Source organism: Physeter macrocephalus, chromosome 1 (genome assembly GCF_002837175.3).
Source record: "Physeter macrocephalus isolate SW-GA chromosome 1, ASM283717v5, whole genome shotgun sequence".
NCBI classification, from domain to species: Eukaryota; Metazoa; Chordata; class Mammalia; order Artiodactyla; family Physeteridae; genus Physeter; species Physeter macrocephalus.
The window spans coordinates 142,703,663-142,723,908 of record NC_041214.2 but is presented as its reverse complement, the minus strand read 5'-3'; the positions used below and the strand labels follow the sequence as shown (position 1 = coordinate 142,723,908).

The 20,246-nt window shown below is 37.6% G+C and overlaps 1 protein-coding gene across 2 annotated transcripts in view; it reads right to left on the bottom strand.

Annotated features, from left to right (window-relative positions):
• The window catches only part of JAM2 (junctional adhesion molecule 2), a 68,672-nt gene that overhangs the window by 6,570 nt on the left and 41,856 nt on the right, over positions 1–20,246 (bottom strand). The window contains exons 2-6 of one of the 2 annotated variants that reach the window (XM_007117920.4): positions 20,104–20,169; positions 12,765–12,872; positions 11,185–11,337; positions 8,231–8,433; positions 4,321–4,420 (exon numbers count right to left, since the gene is read on the bottom strand). In XM_007117920.4, coding sequence (XP_007117982.2) covers positions 4,321–4,420; positions 8,231–8,433; positions 11,185–11,337; positions 12,765–12,872; positions 20,104–20,169 — 630 coding nt within the window. The remainder of the gene's footprint in view (positions 1–4,320; positions 4,421–8,230; positions 8,434–11,184; positions 11,338–12,764; positions 12,873–20,103; positions 20,170–20,246) is intronic. The other variant, XM_028494480.2, reaches the window with a different exon arrangement.

The window sequence follows — 20,246 nt, the reverse complement described above, 5'->3', positions numbered from 1 at the left end:
CATGGCTGTTGAGCCTGCGCGTCCGGAGCCTGTGCTCCGCAACGGGAGAGGCCACAACAGTGAGAGGCCCGCGTACCGCAAAAAATAAAAAAAAAATAAAAATAAAAATAAAAAAAGATGGACCGATGTAGTCATTAAATCGAAAAAGCTAAAAAAACTCCCCTCGGACTTCCCTGGTGGCGCAGTGGTTAAGAATCCGCCTACCGATGCAGGGGACACAGGTTCGAGCCCTGGTCTGGGAAGATCCCACATGCCACGGAGCAACTAAGCCCGTGCGCCACAACTACTGAGCCTGCGCTCTAGAGCCTGCGAGCCACAACTACTGAGCCCGTGTGCCACAACTACTGAAGCCCACGCGCCTAGAGCCCATCCTCCACAACAAGAGAAGCCACTGCAATGAGAAGCCCGCACACTGCATTGAAGAGTAGCTTCTGCTCGCCACAACTAGAGAAAGCCCACGCACAGCAACGAAGACCCAACACAGCCAAAAATAAATAAATAAATAAATTTATTAAAACCAAACCAAACCAAAACCAAAAAAAGCTCCCCTTTGTAGCTATACCATAAACACAGATAGTTTCATGCTTTTTAAGCCTGTTCCACTAACTCACTTCCACGGACATGGTTCAAAATTGATTGAAAATATTAACAGAGCTAAGTCTTGCAAGAATCTTAAATTTTAAAAAGTTCTATGATCCAGAAATAAAATGTATGGTGTTCTCTTGCATGCATTTGGAGATGCAATAATCCATATGATTAAATATCAGATTGGAAGTGAGCTTTGAAATTCAGTGAGTTCAAGTATTCTACTACAACACTCGCCTCAAATTTTCCTTAAAATTCCTCTACATCGTCATCTGTGTCAATTTCACAAATATGGAAAATTCATTCAGCCCCAAAGAAAGCCCATGCCACTGTTGTTCTATAAAACTAAGTATCAGAAAACATCTTGTTTCTTGAATTTTTATGGGTTTGTGCGTGGGTGTGTGTACACATGCACACATACACACCCACATACATATATGCCATTAAACTGTTATCCCATTAAGTTAAAAATGAATTAAACTTCCCAAGGCTTTTTCCTGTTACTACTAAGTCATCTTTCCTCTAGCCCAATATAACTGCATTTTTTTGGACCTAACTTTGAAAAATCACTACCATGTTACCAACTTGTGAGGTTTTTCCAGTTACTGATTCTGTTGCCCAAGAATTAGATTATTAACCTTCTGAGGTTAGTATTTCTGCAACTGGGAACTGCATCAAAAATACATTCAAGTCATTAATAAAATGATAAACATGACGTTGGGAAAGAACTATTTAACAGGCTATTAGACATATGTATTCATATAACAAAATTTACTAACTCTGGGTGAGGGATCCAACCATGTGTGAATGCATCTACACATTCAATTTGGGTCACATCTTTCCATCTTGTCCATGAGGATTTCATGAGCCACACTCTTCTGTCATTTAGACACTTCTTATGTATTAATATGCAAATTCCTACACTTTTTAAAGGAACAAAGGGTTCTTTTTTTAAAAGCAAGTATTAATTAACATATGGTTAAATAACTTGGAGAAAATATTAGGTAGCAGTTTCTCAATAGTAATTTTAGGTATTTTAAAGCAGTGCACATTTTGGGAATGATTTTTAAAGAAATATTATTTGAATGAGTCTGCTTATCATAAAACTTCCTGGTCTTAAATATTTTATTAATTTTTCCAGATGCCTCTGAAATATTAACTGGTTTTTTTTAAAAAAGAGGAAACTGGGTCAATCTTTCGAAAGGCTGAGTAATTTGACTAGAGTAGGAAACCTTAATTATTTCTTGATATAAACTCAGTTCATATTTGCTTGGGTATTGGGAGGTCGAGATTCATCTATTTATTCACTTGGACAAAAAATAGCAGAGAGGAGAAAAAGAACTCCACAATAATCATAATCTAAGGCAAAATTAAATGAATAACTAAATAAAACTCCTGAGAACCAAACTGCCTACAATTTTCTTTGTAATAGTCAATGATTTGACACCTACAAAGGGTTTAACCTAAGGGCTATAATCACCCTTAGATTGAAATTTTCATTGACAAAAAACTGTCCTGTAGTTTGTCAATGAATCTGACATCCATGAAGGATTCAAGCTAAAGGCAAATTCTAAACAAAAAAACTGTCTTATCCTGTAAGTACTAATTCATGGTATAAATGTTATTTTATTTTCTTCAAAGAAATAGAAGATAGAAGACTTGTAAGTTAGGGTAAGTTATGTTCATCCTATCTGTCATTACTGAGATTCTGAGCAAGTAATATGCCCGCCTTATTATGCCTCACTAAAGAGAAAATTGGATAACACGTATGAAAATATTGTGTGTTCTTTCTTAATAAGAAAGCCACAATAAAAGGAGGGTATCATTATTCTAAAATAAAAGGAAAGGAAACAAATGCTAAAATGCAAGTGTAAGCAGAATTTTCTGGAGTTGTATGATGAAGCAGCCTGGGACTAATCAGCAAACCCATGATTTACTTTCTTTCTGTACTTCAGAAAGGATTTATTTAGAACAGTAAACAGATCTGGTTTTGGTTACAAGTTGTTGGTGATAACTCGCAAAGAAAACTGGAAATGAGACTTCATGAATTATGTATTTCCAAAGATCTGAATTCCAAACCAAGGATGTAAAACATCGAGGATCAATGGATGAGCTTTAAACAAAGCAATTCTAACTTTTAAGTCAACTTATACCAGAAAGAATAGATATGTGGAAATCATGTTCAAATTAAAGTGATACTACTAGCAAAACACAGAACTCTAAAGTTTGTTATGTATTTATGCACTGCATGCTAGGAAAAATTTAACTAGTATGTCAAAACCTGTATTATTTCTTAAGATAAAACTAAATTAGGCACTGAAATTAAACATGATCATTTAAAGAAAAAATAAAATGTGATAGTGAATTTTCTAATAACTCCAAAGCAGCATTGAGAGGGATATTTTCTGATAATTTAAGCAAATGCTATGTTTGACTTTAAATGTCAACACTTGAGTGAGTTGGGTAGATAATATGTGTCCCCGAATTTAAAAAAAAACCTGAAATTCAAACTTACTTATGGAAATTAGAGTATACTATTGAATATCTTATACTTTAGGATATCCTGAAGTCTAATAAGATTATATTTTCTTTAAAATATCATGCTAAGAGTTAACTGTACACAGACAATATAAATTACTGCCCACGTATGTGCATAGCTCAAGATGCATTGAAAAAATGAATTTCTGACCCCCCAAAGCTGAGGACAAGCTCCTGAAACCTAGGGTGCAGCCCCCTCCCCTCGGGTGCCATCTCCAGCTCGTCCCTCTCTATTACACAACCATTTTCAAAACACGGCTTTCATACGAGAACGAATTTAACCAAATTGTTAAAAGTAAAATGAAAAACAATGTTTGCTCTGAAACTCATGTAATCTGAAAAGATAATTGAGCCTGAATTTTACTCGACTCTAAGAAGCTTATTTTGTGTAATATAATATATGGCAGCTATGTTTTATAGCAAACTAGATCCATAACTATATTCAACATGTCTTGGGGAGTTCCCTGGTGGCCTAGGACTCGGCGCTTTTACTGCCGTGGCCCGGGTTCAGCTCCTGGTTGGGGAACTGATGAGATCCTGCAAGCCGCGCAGCATGGCCAAAAAAAAAAAACCAAAAATGTCTTTTTGGACAGCCTACTCCGCAATAAGTATAAATATAATAAGTATAAACATAGTATTTCAGGAGTTTGAAACAAATTATCAACAATTAAAATAGCCAGTACCTATATAGTGCTCAAAATACACCAGTGCCATTCTAACACTTTTGAATATTAATTATTTTAATCTTCCTAACAACTCTATGAGGACAGTGTATTATAACTTCAATTTTTGGGAGACTGAGGCACGGAGGTTAATTAACTTGCCCAAGAGCATGTAGTTAATAAGTGGCAGAGCTGGAATTCGAACCCCCATTCTGAATTCTTCACTCCGAGCAACCTACAGGACTCTTAGCTTTTGTTTGAAAGAGGATTGCTCAGATGAGCATATTTTAAAATTAATTAATTGAAAGATTCAAAAATCTGTAAAATACAATGATAAATATTCCTGTCTTGCTTGGAAGCTGGATTAAAACAGCATGTTTGCTTTTTGTAACATTATGTCAAACTGATTTTAAACATTCCCTTCCATTTATCCTTCAAATCACTCAGCTCTTACTTACTCCTTGCTCCTTCCACCCCCAAATATTTGCACGTACTAATTGCAAACCATTTGTTCCTCCCAATATTTCGTGCTTACCTACTTGCATTCGTTTCCCAGGACACCTGCGATGTCCAACAGAATTACGGGCTTCGCAGGAATATTCTCCACTGTCCAGTTTTGAAACAGTATTAAATTGCTATTTGTAGAAGAAAAAAATACATATTTATTTAAGCAATAAATCAGTAGACTCCCCAAAAAACTGTGTTCCTTAAATTTATCATTAAGTTGGTCTTTCCTTTTCAGTGACTTAGGACTTTATAAATTTTTTTAAAAATTTTATTTTATTTTTGGCTGCAGTGGGTCTTCGTTACTGCACGCAGGCTTTCTCTAGTTTTGGCGAGCGGGGGCTACTCTTCTCTGCAGTGCGCAGGCTTCTCATTGCGGTGGCTTCTCTTGTTGCGGAGCACGGGCTCTAGTCGAGTGGGCTTCAGTAGTTGTGGCTCGGGGGCTCTAGAGCGCAGGCTCAGTAGTTGTGGCACATGGGCTTCGCTGCTCTGCGGCATGTGGGATCTTCCCGGACCAGGGATCAAACCCGTGACCCCTGCACTGGCAGGCAGATTCCCAATCACTGTGCCACAGGCAAGTCCCTAGGACTTTATATCTTTACAGTGAATTCAGAAATCTGCCATGTCTTCAAGGAGTAATTAGCTAGGCCTCTGTTTCTCTGTTGACAGAGAAAGACTTAAATATATACAGGAAGTGTCTTTTTTAGTGTGTGATACTGAAAAAGTAGTACAGTTAGGAAGACAGTGGCATTTTTTAAAGTTTATAGCACATGGTAGTATTAAGTATCGTAGGTAGTTCTAAGTCCTAGGAAACACCATTTATAAATAAAGGCCTCCTTGGCCTTAAAGGCAGTTTTCTAAGTCACAAATGAGTTCACTGCAGCAGCAAACAATGAACACTTCCTCTAAAGAGCCAGAGTTACTACCAGGAAGTAGCATAGGGCCTAGGAAAGTCTTAAGGTCATTTATAAGATTACAAATTCTATCAGTTGTAGAATTTGTGAAAATTATGAAAAGATAAAGTCCAACCAACCCTTGTTCTGTCTACTCTGTGCCAAAGCAACTGAAAGGCAAGACTTTGATGTAACAGGCTTCACAGTAGTTTAGCACCTTGGAGAATCTCGGGAAGGAAGGAAGGAAAGAAAGAAGGAAGGGAGGCAGGCGGGCAGACAGGAGGAAAGAACAATGGATAGATAGATGGATAGAAGGAGAGAAGTTGGTTAGGTAGTTAGTAGGAGGGAAGGAATTCAGTGTGTTCTGGACACCTTCAAGGATCCTGTCAGGACCTAAGGAGGGTGAGAGGGGTGCTCAGACCCATTCTTTCAGTATCTTCCTGTCACACCCTCAGTACCACAGTGGTCACTGCTGACTACATCCAAGAGAGGCCATGAACCTCTAAAGAGCACCTCCTTATTGTCTTGTATCCTCATGTAATACATGTGCCTAAAAACAGACAGGGTTTTGATCTATTTAGGCCTTTTCCTCTCTTTTCCCTACCCACTACCTATATACCTCTTCTTTCTGTATCCTTCAACATGGTGGGATAGAAAGCTTTTCCTTGTGTATTCTCACTTTATGGAATCGTCAGTCCCAAGAGCCAGACTCCTTTAAAGATATTCACCATGAACTCAAAGCCAAGGTTATGTATAAACAATAAGTTAGACTAAAACCGAAAATGATCTTCCAGGATATTATAACTGGTGATTAAAAGGAAGCCGTTGTCTTCCATACACTGGAGTCTTTGTTTTTGCTCATTTTTCAGAAAATAACCCATCCTGGTTCTGCCCTGGTGCACTCCTTTGACATCACAGATATTTCAAGGGTTGAGCTGAGGAAAGTGAATCTATATCTTTTCAGACTTGCCTTGGGACTTTTCATCACCTGCTCTGAGAAAAAACAAATTTGAAACGTAAATATAGCGAAGTGTGACAGCAGATTTTCTGCCCAACTTCTCAGTGTAAAATCACTCGGACCTGCTGACTGAGCCTGCTGATGCTGAAAGGGCCAGAGCGTCCCTTCCTTAGGGAGTAGCCACATCAATCCACCGATATGTTTATCTTTCAGTCACTTTATCAATATGCTTTATTACTTACCAGAGGATCTAGTTTTTAAATGTTATCATGCACTTGTAGATTGAAGGGATGAAAGGAAATATTATACCTCCTCTAAAAATTTATTAAAATTTTTATTACCATGCCTTTAAGATTCTTTCGATAATGGTTGTGACAGTGATTCTGCCTTGCTGGAAATGCAGCATTTTTAAACTGACATATTACTTTGAAAAAAAAAAAGCTTCAAATTTAATTGTCTTTTTTTACTCCCACCTCTACCCTAAAAAGTCAGAGACAGAAACAGTAAAAATACTTTCATTTGTAAATGTCATTAACTTTAAAGATATTATTTACAGATTTCCAACAGGATTCCTTAGAAATGCTTTTCAATCGATCAGACAATCTGGACTAAATCTAAAGTAATAGATACTCAAGTCACAAAGTCAATTGCTGATGAGCTAGTCATGGAAGAGTTTAATGACACAGATAGCCTATCATAGATTGGCAAGAGTCACTATTCTCACATGGCTGGTACTGAGGTCAGGGCATCCCCAAGAGAGTTTTCTTTTTTTAATTTTTTATTAAAGTATAGTTGATTTACAATGTTGTGTTAGTTTCTGGTGTTCAGTTATACATACATGTATATCTCTATTCTTTTTCAGAATCTTTTCCCTTACGGTTGATTACAAGATATTGAATATAGTTCCCTGCACTATACAGTAGGACCTTCTTGTTTACCTTTTTAAAAAAAATTTTATTTATTTATTAATTTTTGGCTGCGTTGGGTCTTCATTGCTTTCTCTGGTTGCGGCGAGCGGGGGCTACTCTTCGTTGCGGTGCGCGGGCTTCTCCTTGTGGTGGCTTCTCTTGCTGTGGAGCACTGGCTCTAGGCGTGTGGGCTTCAGTAGTTGCGGCACGCAGGCTTCAGTAGTTGTGGCTTGCGGGCTCTAGAGTACAGGCTCAGTAGCTGCGGTGCATGGGCTTAGTTGCTCTGCAGCATGTAGGATCTTCCTGGACCAGGGCTCGAACCCGTGTCTCCTGCACTGGCAAGTGGATTCTTACCCACTGTGCCACCAGGGAAGCCCTGTATCACATTTTAGATTCCACAGATAAGTGATGTCATATGATATTTGTCTTTCTCTGTCTGACTTACTTCACTTATTATGATGATCTCTAGGTCCATCCATATTGCTGCAAATGGCATTATTTCATTCTTTTATATATAAATATAAAAGAATGAAATATATGCGATATATATGTGTGTGTATATATATGTGTGTATGTATATATATCACATCTTTTTTATCCTTTCATCTGTCAATGGACATTTTGGTTGCTTCTATGTCTTGGTTATTGTAAATAGTGCTGCTATGAACATTGAGGTGCATGTATCTTTTCAAATTAGTTTTCTCTGGATATATGCCCAGGAGTGGGACTGCAGGATCATATGGTAGCTCTATTTTTAGTTTTTTAAGGAACCTCCATACTGTTTTCCATAGTGGCTGCATCAGTTTACATTCCCACCAACAGTGTAGGAGGGTCCCCTTTCCAAGGGAGTTTTCATGCATTTCCGATACTATAAATATGAGACTGCACCTAGTACCTTTCCAGGCCTGATCCATCATCATGACTCCATCTTGGCCTGCGTCAGGCCCCTGGTGCAGACCTTTTTGTGTCCAACTCCCTAGTTCTCTGTTTTGTCTTCTCTTCTCCTGTGGCAGCCTTTGCCATCACTTCTCTGTATGAGTGCCGCCAACTTTCCTTCTATCCTTTCCTCTCTCTACTTAACGAGCAATGGTATCAGCCCTCCACTCTCCATTATTTTAGTTCTAATATTTTTTTTTTCCAAATGCAAGACAGTTATTAGGCCAATGCTTGAAATGACCTTACCAGAGTTCCAGATTTCGTATTCATTGTGTATGAGCTGTTGGCACTTGGGGAGCCAAGTTTTGGATTCTCTAGCAAACGGATGCCATCCTTAAACCACGTGTATTCAGGAGCCGGGTTGCCTTCTTTGTCTTGACATCGCAACTCCACCACAGTTCCACGCAGTGCAGAACTGGGTACTTCACATGATGGAACTGCCGGAGCCACTGAAGGATGGAAGTCAAATGGCATTGGTTATTTACGAGCTAAATGAGGATTTTAACAGCCAGCTAAAGATGGATTTATTGGACACCTGTGACAGAGACTGGCTACTTGTTCAAGAGACCCACTTCCTTTCTTTACAGGCACACAGCTAGACCACATTTGCCAGCCCCCTTGTAGCCAGATAGGATCACATGCATGAGTTCTGACCAATGGAATCTGGCGAAAAGTCATATATGCTATTCCCATGCCTGATCCATAAAAGCTTCCTGTATGATTCTCCATCCATTCTCTCCCCCTCCCCCTCCCACTACCAAGGAGGTGTCAATACCCATGGTGACCTCAGAAAGCTATGTATCAAAGATGTCATGCTTACATTAGCTTGGGTCCCTACTGATTTCATTAAGTAGGGCAATATAGTTCCACCACTGCTATCTCTGTCTCCAATTATTTATACTTTACTTACATAAGAAAGAAACTTCTATTATGTAAGCCACTCACTGAGAGTTCAGGGCTTGCCTGTTACACTTGCAAACACTACATTAGCTACTACAACAGCTATTCTTTTCTAGATAAACAATCTCTACTTTTCCCCTCATCAATGATTTTAATGTATTATTATCAACTATATTCAAACAAAGTCAAACCTGAGTATATTTTCAGGATCAGTACTCAAACTAAAATCCCATTCAGGCCGAGATAGAGAATACCTGAATTAAGGTTATTCTGGTCCCAGGGATTTGTAAAGTAAACCAGACTTTACTTAAATCCAGGAAAACCCAGGACTGTCTGTGTAGGCAGAGTTCTAACATGGTCCCCCAAGTTCCCCAGCCCTGCTGTATGTACACGTTCTCTCAGTTATTCAATCAAACACGAATGTAAGTACTACTCTGAAGGGATTTTAGAGATGTAATTAAGGTCCCAAATCTCTTGTCTTTAAGGAAGGGGAGATTATTTAGATGGGTCTGCCCTAATGACATGACCTCTTTTTTTTAAAAAAAAATTATATTTATTTATTTATTTATTTAGGCTGTGCCGGGTCTTGTGGCATGCAGGATCTTCGTTGCGGCCTGCGGACTTCTTAGTTGCGGGCATGCATGCGGGATCTAGTTCGCCGACCAGGGATCAAACCCATGTCCCCCGCATTGGAAGTGTGGAGTCTTACCCACTGGACCACCAGGGAAGTCCCCACATGACCTCTTTAAAAGTAGTTTTCTCTGGTTGGTCACAGAAGGGAAATTCAGAGATTCAAAACACAAGAAGGATTCAACATGCTTTTGTTGGGTTGTAGACAGAGAGGTCCCATGGCAAGGAATGTGGTGGCTCTAGGAACTGAGTGTGGCCTCCAGCTGATAGCCAGCATGGAAAGGGGACCTCAGTTCTACAACCGTAAGGAACTGAAATATGCCAACAAGAATAAATGAGCTTGACGGCAGATTTTCCTCCAGAGCCTCCAGTCAAGAATTGAGCCCAGCTGACTCCTCGATCTCAGCCTTGTGATATCCTGGGCAGAGAACCCAGCCACATTGTGCTGAGCTTCTGATCTACAGAACCGTGAGCTAATAAATGGGTGGTTGTTTTAAGCTGCTAAGTTTGTGATCATTTGGTATGTAGCAGAAGACTAATACATCAGCTGAATCTCCTGCAAGGTTTTCTGAATGAAATTTCTTCTATAACAGTAAGTACATCATTAGAATTTTAGAAAGAGCCTGGACTATGTAGAAAAAGGAAGAGGAGTTGTTTTATTCTCTTTTCTTAGTAGTTTATAGTAACTTCTATGGAGAAGAATTGATCATTTCCTCCACCAGTTGTCATCATGGGCAGTTACTATCTATCAGTGAGTCTTAGAGTAACTAAATATATTGGCTTTGAAGTTAACCCCATCTGGATCCAAATCCTGGCCCAGATACTTACTAGCTCTGCAGCCTTAGTAAAATCACTTAGCATCTATCTCCTCATCCGTAAAAATCAGGTTGTCAGTGAAGATTAAGTAAAATTACACATGTGAAAAAGCCTAATGCATACTAGCTGCATAATAAATGCTAATTTCCTTTCTTTACCAAAATAACTTCTATACTTCCCCAGCCTACATTTTTTAAAAAATTTATTTTATTGAAGTATAGTTGATTTATACTGTGTTAATTTCTGCTGTACAGCAAAGTGATTCCGTTATACATATATATACATTGGTTTTCATATTCTTTTCCATTATGGTTTATCACAGGATATTGAATATAGTTCCCTGTGCTATACAGTAGGACTTTGTTGTTTATTCATTCTATATACATAATAGCTTGCATCTGCTAATCCCAATACTTTTTTTGTTTTATTGCTTTTCTATCATCTCATTTGAGACTATTTTATATGGTAAGAGAATTACTACTACCTATGCTGAAAGTGATTGAAAAACTCTTGATAAAGCAGAAACTAACACACCATTGTAAAGCAATTATACTCCAATAAAGATGTTAAAAAATAAACTCTTGGGGAAAATGCTTCTATGTACAGTGGAGGACCATTAAGGTTTACCTCAATCCTAATCGAAAAGAGATTTTGTCATAATAAGTTAGTAACAGTAAAATTTCAGCAGCCAACGAGGTGAAAAGGAGTAATAGCCAAGATTTTGCAGGAACAGCGGTGCTGGTGGTCCACCTTTATAACTTTACTCGCTGGGGCCCTGAGTTGCCTCATTGCTCCAGGGTTGGATGATGGGGATGAGGGTGGGAACAGTAATCACACAGATACAAGCACATCACCTAATACTTCTAGAGTGAGTGTATCCTCTTCCAGGTTTTGACCTTGTTCAGATGGGGCGCTAACTTCACAACGATACTTCCCGGCATCACTTCTCGTAACATTTTTGATCCGTATGCTGAAATCTATCATCTCAGCCCGATCTTTAAAATCTCCTTTTAGAAAAAGAGGACAATGATGTTAATAATGATATAATAACTTTCTATACACTACCTTTCTCTAGTCACTTCATTCAGTAACCACTGCATTTATTTTCCTATTAATAAACTCAATTTAAAAATTTAAAAATTGTATATTAGTGCTGCTCTTTCAAATTTCTATTGCTTTTTTAGAACGTCATACTGTTCACAAAAGATCACTCAGTTCCATATTCCCATATTTTATTTTAAAGAATTCAACCCTCATTCCTGCCTCATCCCCTTTCTAGTATGCTAGAATAAACAGATTCACATCTTCAAAAGATACTGGAGAGCCTAGTTTAACTAGCTGGAACAGTAACTGTATGTGTGGTGGCTTGCATGATACTGCCACAAAAAAGAAGGTGAGGGGGTCTTTAATAACATTCTTTGGATTAGTTTTTGATAGTAATTTGTGTGGAATTAAAATAGTGTTCTGTATCACATTAGATTAGCATTACAGAAAATTCAAGTAAAGACAGCTGTGCTATTAGGCCTCTGCTGCCCGTAATCCTATCTTAACAGGTAAGAACCAGAGGGATATTTTAAATTTTCTATGAACTTTAAACATTTGCTCACTTGTTTAATTCTTTAAAATTAAAGTAAAACGTATTTTAAAATAATAACCTGTTTATTATACTTAAGTTATATTTCCAACTTTTAAAATAATTATAATGGAAAATTTCAAGCATGCACAAAATTAGAGAGTATAGTAAAATGAACCTCAACAAACCATCACCCAACTGTAATTTTAATCAATGCTAGGCCTGTCTTACTAAATCTGTACCTTTAACCACTGGATTATTTTGAACTAAATCCCAGACATCAATGCATTTTATCTATCGTTACCAATACTTTAAATTAAAAGCTCACTATATATTCAACAAGAAGGATAGGGAGTATAAAGAAATGTATAACAATAAAAAATGTAAAAAAGAAAGCACTGGATAAGGGTAGCTGTATTTATCTTCCCCTAAGTCTTAACTCCCTAAACTTCTCAGTGATGGCCTTGCTTTCTCAATGGTGATATGGAAATAGGGTAAAGTTACTACAATTGAGCAGTGACCCTCCATCCCAACCCCACACCATTTTTTCTTCCTTTCTCTCAAGAGTTTAATCTACTGGGCCAGCAAGAACAACTGCATCTTACATCCTCTAGAAGTGAGGTGAGAAATGAGGGGTCCAGGGCCTCCTTGGAGTTCATGCATGGAGGTGAACTTCTTCTGTTCTCTGTCCTCTGTTTTTGTGGTTGTTGTGTTTTGGGTCTCAGTCTCTATTGGTTTCATCTCACACTTACAGAAACACATTCTCAGTCATCAGCTATGTCCTGCCCTCATTGGTTAATTAAAGGACCTGGGGTATCTGGTGCTCTCTTGCTCTCACCTTATCGAGTCCCAGCATCTTACCTTGAAGAGCCTGTTGATAGTAGACAAAGGAGACACTGCGCCCCAGCTTCTTCCACTCCAATCTGGAGGAAATGGTCTTCTTTGGGTATTTACAGGCTAAAATAACCTCTAGGAACAAAACCAAAAATACTTTTTAAAAAAATTGTCCCTCTGAAATAATATTTTACTTAATAAATTTTTAATAACCTTAAATTATTCTTTTATCCATTCATTCATTTATTCATAAATTTCCTCAACAGGTACCATGTTGGCTTAATTCAAAGGTGAATTGAAAGCATTATGATTATTTCACAAAATAATTTTGTGACACTATGCTACTTTCCCTAGTACTTGAGCCTCAGTTATCATCTGTAAAATAAGATAGTATCTCATAGAGTTGTTGAGTCTTCATATACAATAATATATGCAAAGCACACATGCCTGGACATAGTTAAGTCTTTAAAAATGGCAGCTATGATTAATTATTTATCTTTTTCTTCCCCATCTCAGTCTTCAAGGAGTTTACAGTCTGGTAGAAGAGACAAATAAGACAGTGTAATTTCAGTCCAAGGTGATGAGTGCCAGGATGGAGGTAAATAGTGGATGCTTCATACCTACTGCCTAAGAAAGGCACTTAGCCCAGCCCAGGCCATGCTATGGAACCCCAGATGGTCCCTCAACATGCTATATTCTCACTCAGATCCCTTTTTTGATAACTTTCTCTGAAAATACATTAATACACACCCAATATGGTCTCCTAATAAATCATTGACTACTACCCCTTACCTCAATCCAGAAAAATTATTCAAAGATTTAATCTTGGCATCAGCTTTAACCGCCTCAATGTAGCTCACTAAGGTTACTTTACCACAGGGAATTTACTGCACTTATGTCATTAAAGAATTCCTGGAACTACCCAAGGAGACCCCTCTTTTAACTGTCCAAACAAGATGATGGACGGAAGAAAAACCCAGGGCCGGCCTGCCTGCCAACTGCTTCAAGTTGCCAAATGGAAATCTCTAGTTCTATTTTTGAAGTATGTTTTCAGCCAGCTATACGGAGTGTCAACTTCATATTTTTTTAAGTTTTTATTTTATATTGGAATATAGTTGATTTACAATGTTGTGTTAGTTTCAGGTGTACTGCAAAGTGATTCAGTTATATATATACATATATCCATTCTTTGGATGGATATACATATATCCATTCTTTTTCGGATTCTCTTCCCATATAGGTTATTACAGAGAACTGAGCAGAGTTCCTTCGACTTCATATTTCTGAACCTTTTTTCCTCCACAATGCATACAGTTTGACCTAAAAAACACAGTATCTTTAACTAGAAGAGAAACTATGTTAAAAATCCTTCTCATGCCTCTGATTTTGATGTTAAGCAGACTTAATGCCATTAAAAAAAATAATTCAGGATATTACATGACATGGGAGATTAGAAAGCAATACTTATAATATTTATCCCAGGTTTTATTAAAAGTATACACCTAGATATGGACAAAAAGCCTGTATGAATATGTATGAAAATATTAACCCAGTGATGACTTCTGTGTGACAGAATTATGATTTTTCTGTTAAAATGTAGTTTCTAATTTTTTTTTTAGTTCCACACACATTGCTAGAAATACAGAAATAGAATAACAGGTAATGGAAGATAGAAAGTAGGATAGAGGAAAGAAAGACAAGGGAAAAAACTCCAAAAGTTGTTTTTAAGGATGCCTACTTTTAAAAGCAGGTTTTATGTTACAAACAGACATCATTTTACAGACATGTTTACAATTATGCTACACAGACAAATGTGTGCCGAGGGACTTGTCTGAGGAAACATGGCTCTGTTCTGTTGATTAAGGAGAATGGGTGGTGGCCTTCCGGAGTCTTGAGTTTTAGATAGGTTTCCTTCCCGTATTTTGTTGCGTTTCCAGCAATTAAACACACACCCACACTCATTTTTAGCTCACACTCCTAGGTCTTAGGAATAAATTTACACTCAAAAAATCATATCGTTTCACATATTTAACTGGACACATACACACTCCTTTTGATGAATTCTTCCTGATTTCTATACTCATTACTCTTTGGAAAACCTCTGCAGAAATTATGTTAAAAATGTAACCAATGGTTTTCTTAAGTGAAGGGACTCCACTCCAGCCTCAATCTCATTGACCATATAAAATGTGGAGAAATGGTCTATGCAATTTGTGCAAAATATATTGAGTATTTACTGTGTGTCCGGCATTGTTCTTGAGCTCTAGCAGCGGGCAAAACAAAGATCCCTCCCCTTTGGGATCTTAACAATTTGCAGGGGGTCAGACACACAAGAAACATCACGAAGTGAATTATACAGTACGTTAAGAGGTCATTGGGTTTTCCCTGGTGGCGCAGTGGTTGAGAGTCCGCCTGCCGATGCAGGGGACACGGGTTCGTGCCCCGGCCTGGGAAGATCCCACATGCCGCGGAGCGGCTGGGCCCGTGAGCCATGGCCTCTGAGCCTGCGCGTCCGGAGCCTGTGCTCCGCAACGGGAGAGGCCACAGCAGTGAGAGGCCCGCGTACCGCAAAAAAAAAAAAAAAAAAAAATAGAGGTCATGAGTGCTATGAAAATACGAGTAGATCAGAGTACAGGAGGTTTGGGAATCTGGGGAATGGGGGTGCAATTTAAAAAAATAGAGTAGTCAGAGTTCACCTCATTTAGAAGGTGATAATTAACCAAAGACTTCAAAGAGGGAATTTGAATTTTTGAATTTCCTGGAATCTGAATTTCGCCTTGTGGCTCTTTGGCAGTGTTCCAAGCAGGGGAACACCCTGACCTCCAAAACTGTGAGAAACAGTAAATCTACTAGAATCATGGGGCCAACCTCTGAGGATAAAGAACTAAGTGAACTGAGAAGCTAACTACCATGGACTCTCCTCTCTCTTTTCAGCCAAAATTCAACATTCATGGCCAGCATAATTTGCTGTGTCTAGCCCTCGGCGTTATTATGCCATAATGTAGTAGTTTAAGGCACAGGCTTTGAAGTTAGACCTCTGCCATAAACCAGATGTGTGATATTGAGCAAATTATTTAACTTTTTAAAAAAAGATGTGATTGTGTTCACATCTGTAAAATGACAAGAACACCATTACTCATCTTGCAAAGCTGTGGTAAAGATTAAATGAGATAATATATTTACATACTTGGGTGCACATGGTACTCTGTATATAGTCCATGTTCCACAAATGGTTATTATTACTTTTACCCATGAGGCACTTCTCTTACTTGTAGTTGTAAGCTTGCCTTGGCATGGTAGAAATCCATACTTAATACCATCATAAATCTACCCCCAAATTATTCAGATTTGAGCTAAAGTGTTTCCTGTGTTTGAGACAGCAAAGAAAATAATATAGACATAAATCATACTTTCTCAAAGCAAGGCATATTAGAACAGAAAAATGCACCAAGTTTTTCCATTAAGATGATTATTACACTGCCAAAAATATCTGTTCCACTTTGGATTGAGAAAAGATAATTCTTTGTTTGGAAAAAGCATTTGTTCAACAGGCAGCAAAATAATCACTTTAAGGAATTACACAGCTAGAATCATTGTGAATTTTAATTTTTCTAAGATTCTGTATTGTTGACTCTTGTTTGATTTCATTCTCTGTGCTCAAGTTAAAAATCATCAAAATCTTACATAATGCAAGAAGAGAATGGATACTACCAAAGTAGTTCTGGAGAATTACCATAAATTATGACTTCTGTGGAGAAAAGCATGCTATTAAATTCTGATTTATTGCTCTCAGGGTTGTGCTCTCTGCATAAGGCTGCTCATGTAATTTACAAGCCTGGCAGAGCAGCCCTCGCTTTACCCTCATTCTGCTTTTGGCATCACTATGGGAAGTGATACAGAAAAGCAGTACTGAAAAGAAGAAATTAATTAATTCATGATTTATTGACATCAGAGAGACAAGAGACAAAAAACTGAATGAATTGGGGGGAACACACATATACATCTACACAAATCATAAAATATTTTAGTACAACTCAACAACAAAAAAACAAAAAAATCAAAAAATAGGAAGAAGACCTAAATAGACATTTCTCCGAAGAAGACATACAGATGGCCAATAGGCACATGAAAGATGCTCAATATTGTTAATTATTAGAGAAATGCAAATCAGAACTACAGTGAGGTATCACGTCACACCAGTCAGAATGGCCATCATTAAAAAGTCTACAAATAACAAATGCTGGAGAGGGTGTGGAGAAATGGGAACCCTCTTGCACTGTTGGTGGGAATGTAAGCTCGTGCAGCCACTACAGAAAACAGTATGGAGGTCCCTCAGAAAACTAAAAATAGAATTACCATATGATCCAGCAATCCCATTCCTGGGCATATATCCCGACAAAACTATAATTCAAAAAGATACATGCACCCCTATGTTCATAGCAGCACTATTCACAATAGCCAGGACATGGAAACAACCTAACTGTCCATCGACAGATGAATGGATAAAGAAGAGGTGGTACATATATACAGTGGAATACTAACTACTCAGCCATTAAAAAAAAAAAAAACCATTTACAGGGGGCTTCCCTGGTAGCGCAGTGGTTAAGAATCTGCCTGCCAACGCAGGGGACACGGGTTCGAGCCCTGGTCCGGGAAGATGCCACATGCTGCGGAGCAACTAAGCCTATGTGCCACACCTACTGAGCCTGCACTCTGGAGCCCGCGAGCCACAACCACTGAACCCAAGTGCCACAACTACTGAAGCCCGCGTGCTCTGAAACAAGAGAAGCCACTGCAATGAGAAGCCCACGCACCGCAACGAAGAGTAGCCCCCGCTCGCTGCAACCAGAGAAAAGCCTGCACACAGCAACAAAGACCCGACACAGCCAAAAATAAAATAAATAAATTTTAAAAAAGAAAAAGCCATTTGCAGCAACATGGATGCCGCTAGAGATTATCATACTAAGTGAAGTAAGTCAGAAAGAGAAAGACAAATACCATATGATATCACTTATATGTGGAATCTAAAATATGACACAAATGAACCTATCTAAAAAACAGAAACAGACTCACAGACGTAGAGAACAGACTTGTGGTTGCCAAGGGGGAGGGAAGGTGGGGGAGGATAGACTAGGAGATTAGGGTTAGTAGATACAAATTATTACATATAGAATGGATGGACAACAAAGTCCTACTGTATAGCACAGGGAACTTATATTCAATGTCCTGGGATAAACTGTAATGGAAAAGAATATAAAAAAGAATGTATAATGTATATATGCATAACCAACCGAGTCACTTTGCTGTGCAGCAGAAATTAACACAACATTGTAAATCAACTATGCTTCAATTTAAAAAAGTAAAAACAAAAAAAAATTTTAGACTTTAAGTAAAATTAAGTTACTGTATAAAATATCCTAAAAGTGGAATGTTGAAGAAGATAGATAGAAATTTATTTTTGCTTTATGGAAAACCAAGTTGGAATGATTGGAGCACATATAAAATAGATTCAAAATGTAATTTTTAATTAAAAGGAGCAGAGGCGAGATTAAAAAAATAGAAAATACTTACTTGGGAGTAAATAAGACTAACATTTGATTGCAATAAACATAGAAGGATTTTCTATTTCCTATCTGTAGAAAGATTTATTTTAAAAATAAAACATACATTTTAAAGTGATATAAAAATGGTACAGGGTTTTAGTCTAGAGTGCTGGAAATGCTTTGAAACTAGATAGAGGTGGTGGTCACACAATATTGTGGATATAATAAATGACACTTAATTGTTCACTTTAACATCGTGAATTTTATGTTATGTGAATTTCGCCTTAATACTTTTTTTTAAAGTAATGTAAGACTAAAGAATATACTTTGGGCATCCTTATTCAGATATCATGGCGTAGGGCCTGGGGAGGCAGGGATGAGTATCCACGGTATCCAGTTGGACCCAACAGTAAGATCCTCCAGAAAAGTAAAAAGTGAGAGAAATTAACTTTGTTTCCTTTGTCCTACATGGATATCCTGCTCCATCTTTTCCTCTCACTGTGCTCACTCATTGGCTTTTCCAGTCTCCTTTTTGGCATCTCACCCAGCCGTGTCTGTCTTCCCTATAAGTACTCCACAGTCCCAAATTACTACCAGTCATTAATTTCTTTTTCCCACCTCTCCCCATTTAAAACTACGTCATGATAAAGAGTGTTTTATTAGCTTAATCATGTGAAATATGAGGACTTCAAAGAACCTGAATAACCTAAATAATTATTTAAGTGAATGACTGATTCACTGATTCTTATTATAGCATATTATTATTTAACAAGCACATATAACTTACTCTATGCCAGGCATAACTGTAAGCACTGGTTAAATACTAGATTATTTAATTCTTCTCACGCCAGGCCCCTTTTTAAAATCTTTTTCTCTTTATGCCAAACCTATCTCTCTCCAACTGCAGGAAACTAAGACATGCCTAAAGAAAAGGGATCAGACATTTGAAATCAGTTTCTCAAATGTTTATGGTCTAAAGAAGCATCACATTCACTTTGTTGTAAAGCAGAAACTAACACACCATTGTAAAACAGTTATACTCCAATAAAGATGTTAAAAAAAAATAAAATAAAATAAAGAAGCATCACATTTAAGAAACAGTAATTTTTCAGGTTGCCCAGTATTATTAATGTGTTCTAGGTAAAAACCCTTCAGAGAAGTAGTAGATAGTCAACATTTGAAGTCAATTTATAAAGGCTCATAATTCTTTTTGGTTATTAGATCCTTAAAAAAAATTTTAATTGTGATAAATATACATAACTTAAAATTTACCTTCTTAATGATTTTTACTGTACAGTTCAGTAGTGTTAAATATATTCACATTGTTGTGCAAGCAATCTCCAGAACGTTTTCATCTTGCAAAATTGAAACTTTATACCTGTTAAATACCAACTCCTCCTTATAAATATTTTAAGGGGCTAAAATAAATAGCAAAATGATACCCCAACAATAGGCTATATTAACATTACCTTAAATACATAGAGTGGGGTTTGCAGTATTAATTCCCATTTACCAAATTTAGCTGAGTGGAAACTTTGCAAGATCTCCTTCTCCCAGTTTTACAAATTAGATTTGCTTTGTTGCAGATACTTTATGTAATGAGACATTCTTTGTACATCAGGTCTCTCGTGGAATGTCCAAAATTTCTACTGAGGAGGTGGAGAAAGAGTTCTCAAGGGGGGAACAGCAGGGAGCAGCATTTCAGCAGAGGAGTTAGCGTGAAGTGAGACAGAGGTTCCTGACAAACAGAAAGGCACTAACGTGTGTCATCTCTGTGAGTTATTTCAACAATACAGACCGTGAAAATCAGTAAGGTACTCTACCTTGATACTCTATTGCTGTGACTACTTGATGATCTTTTGAGGCAGAGAATCCATAGGCCTTATGATCTGAAAGATTAAAACAGATAGGATAATTAAAATAGTACAAAAGGCCATTTTCAAATGTTTGAATGGGATGCCATATT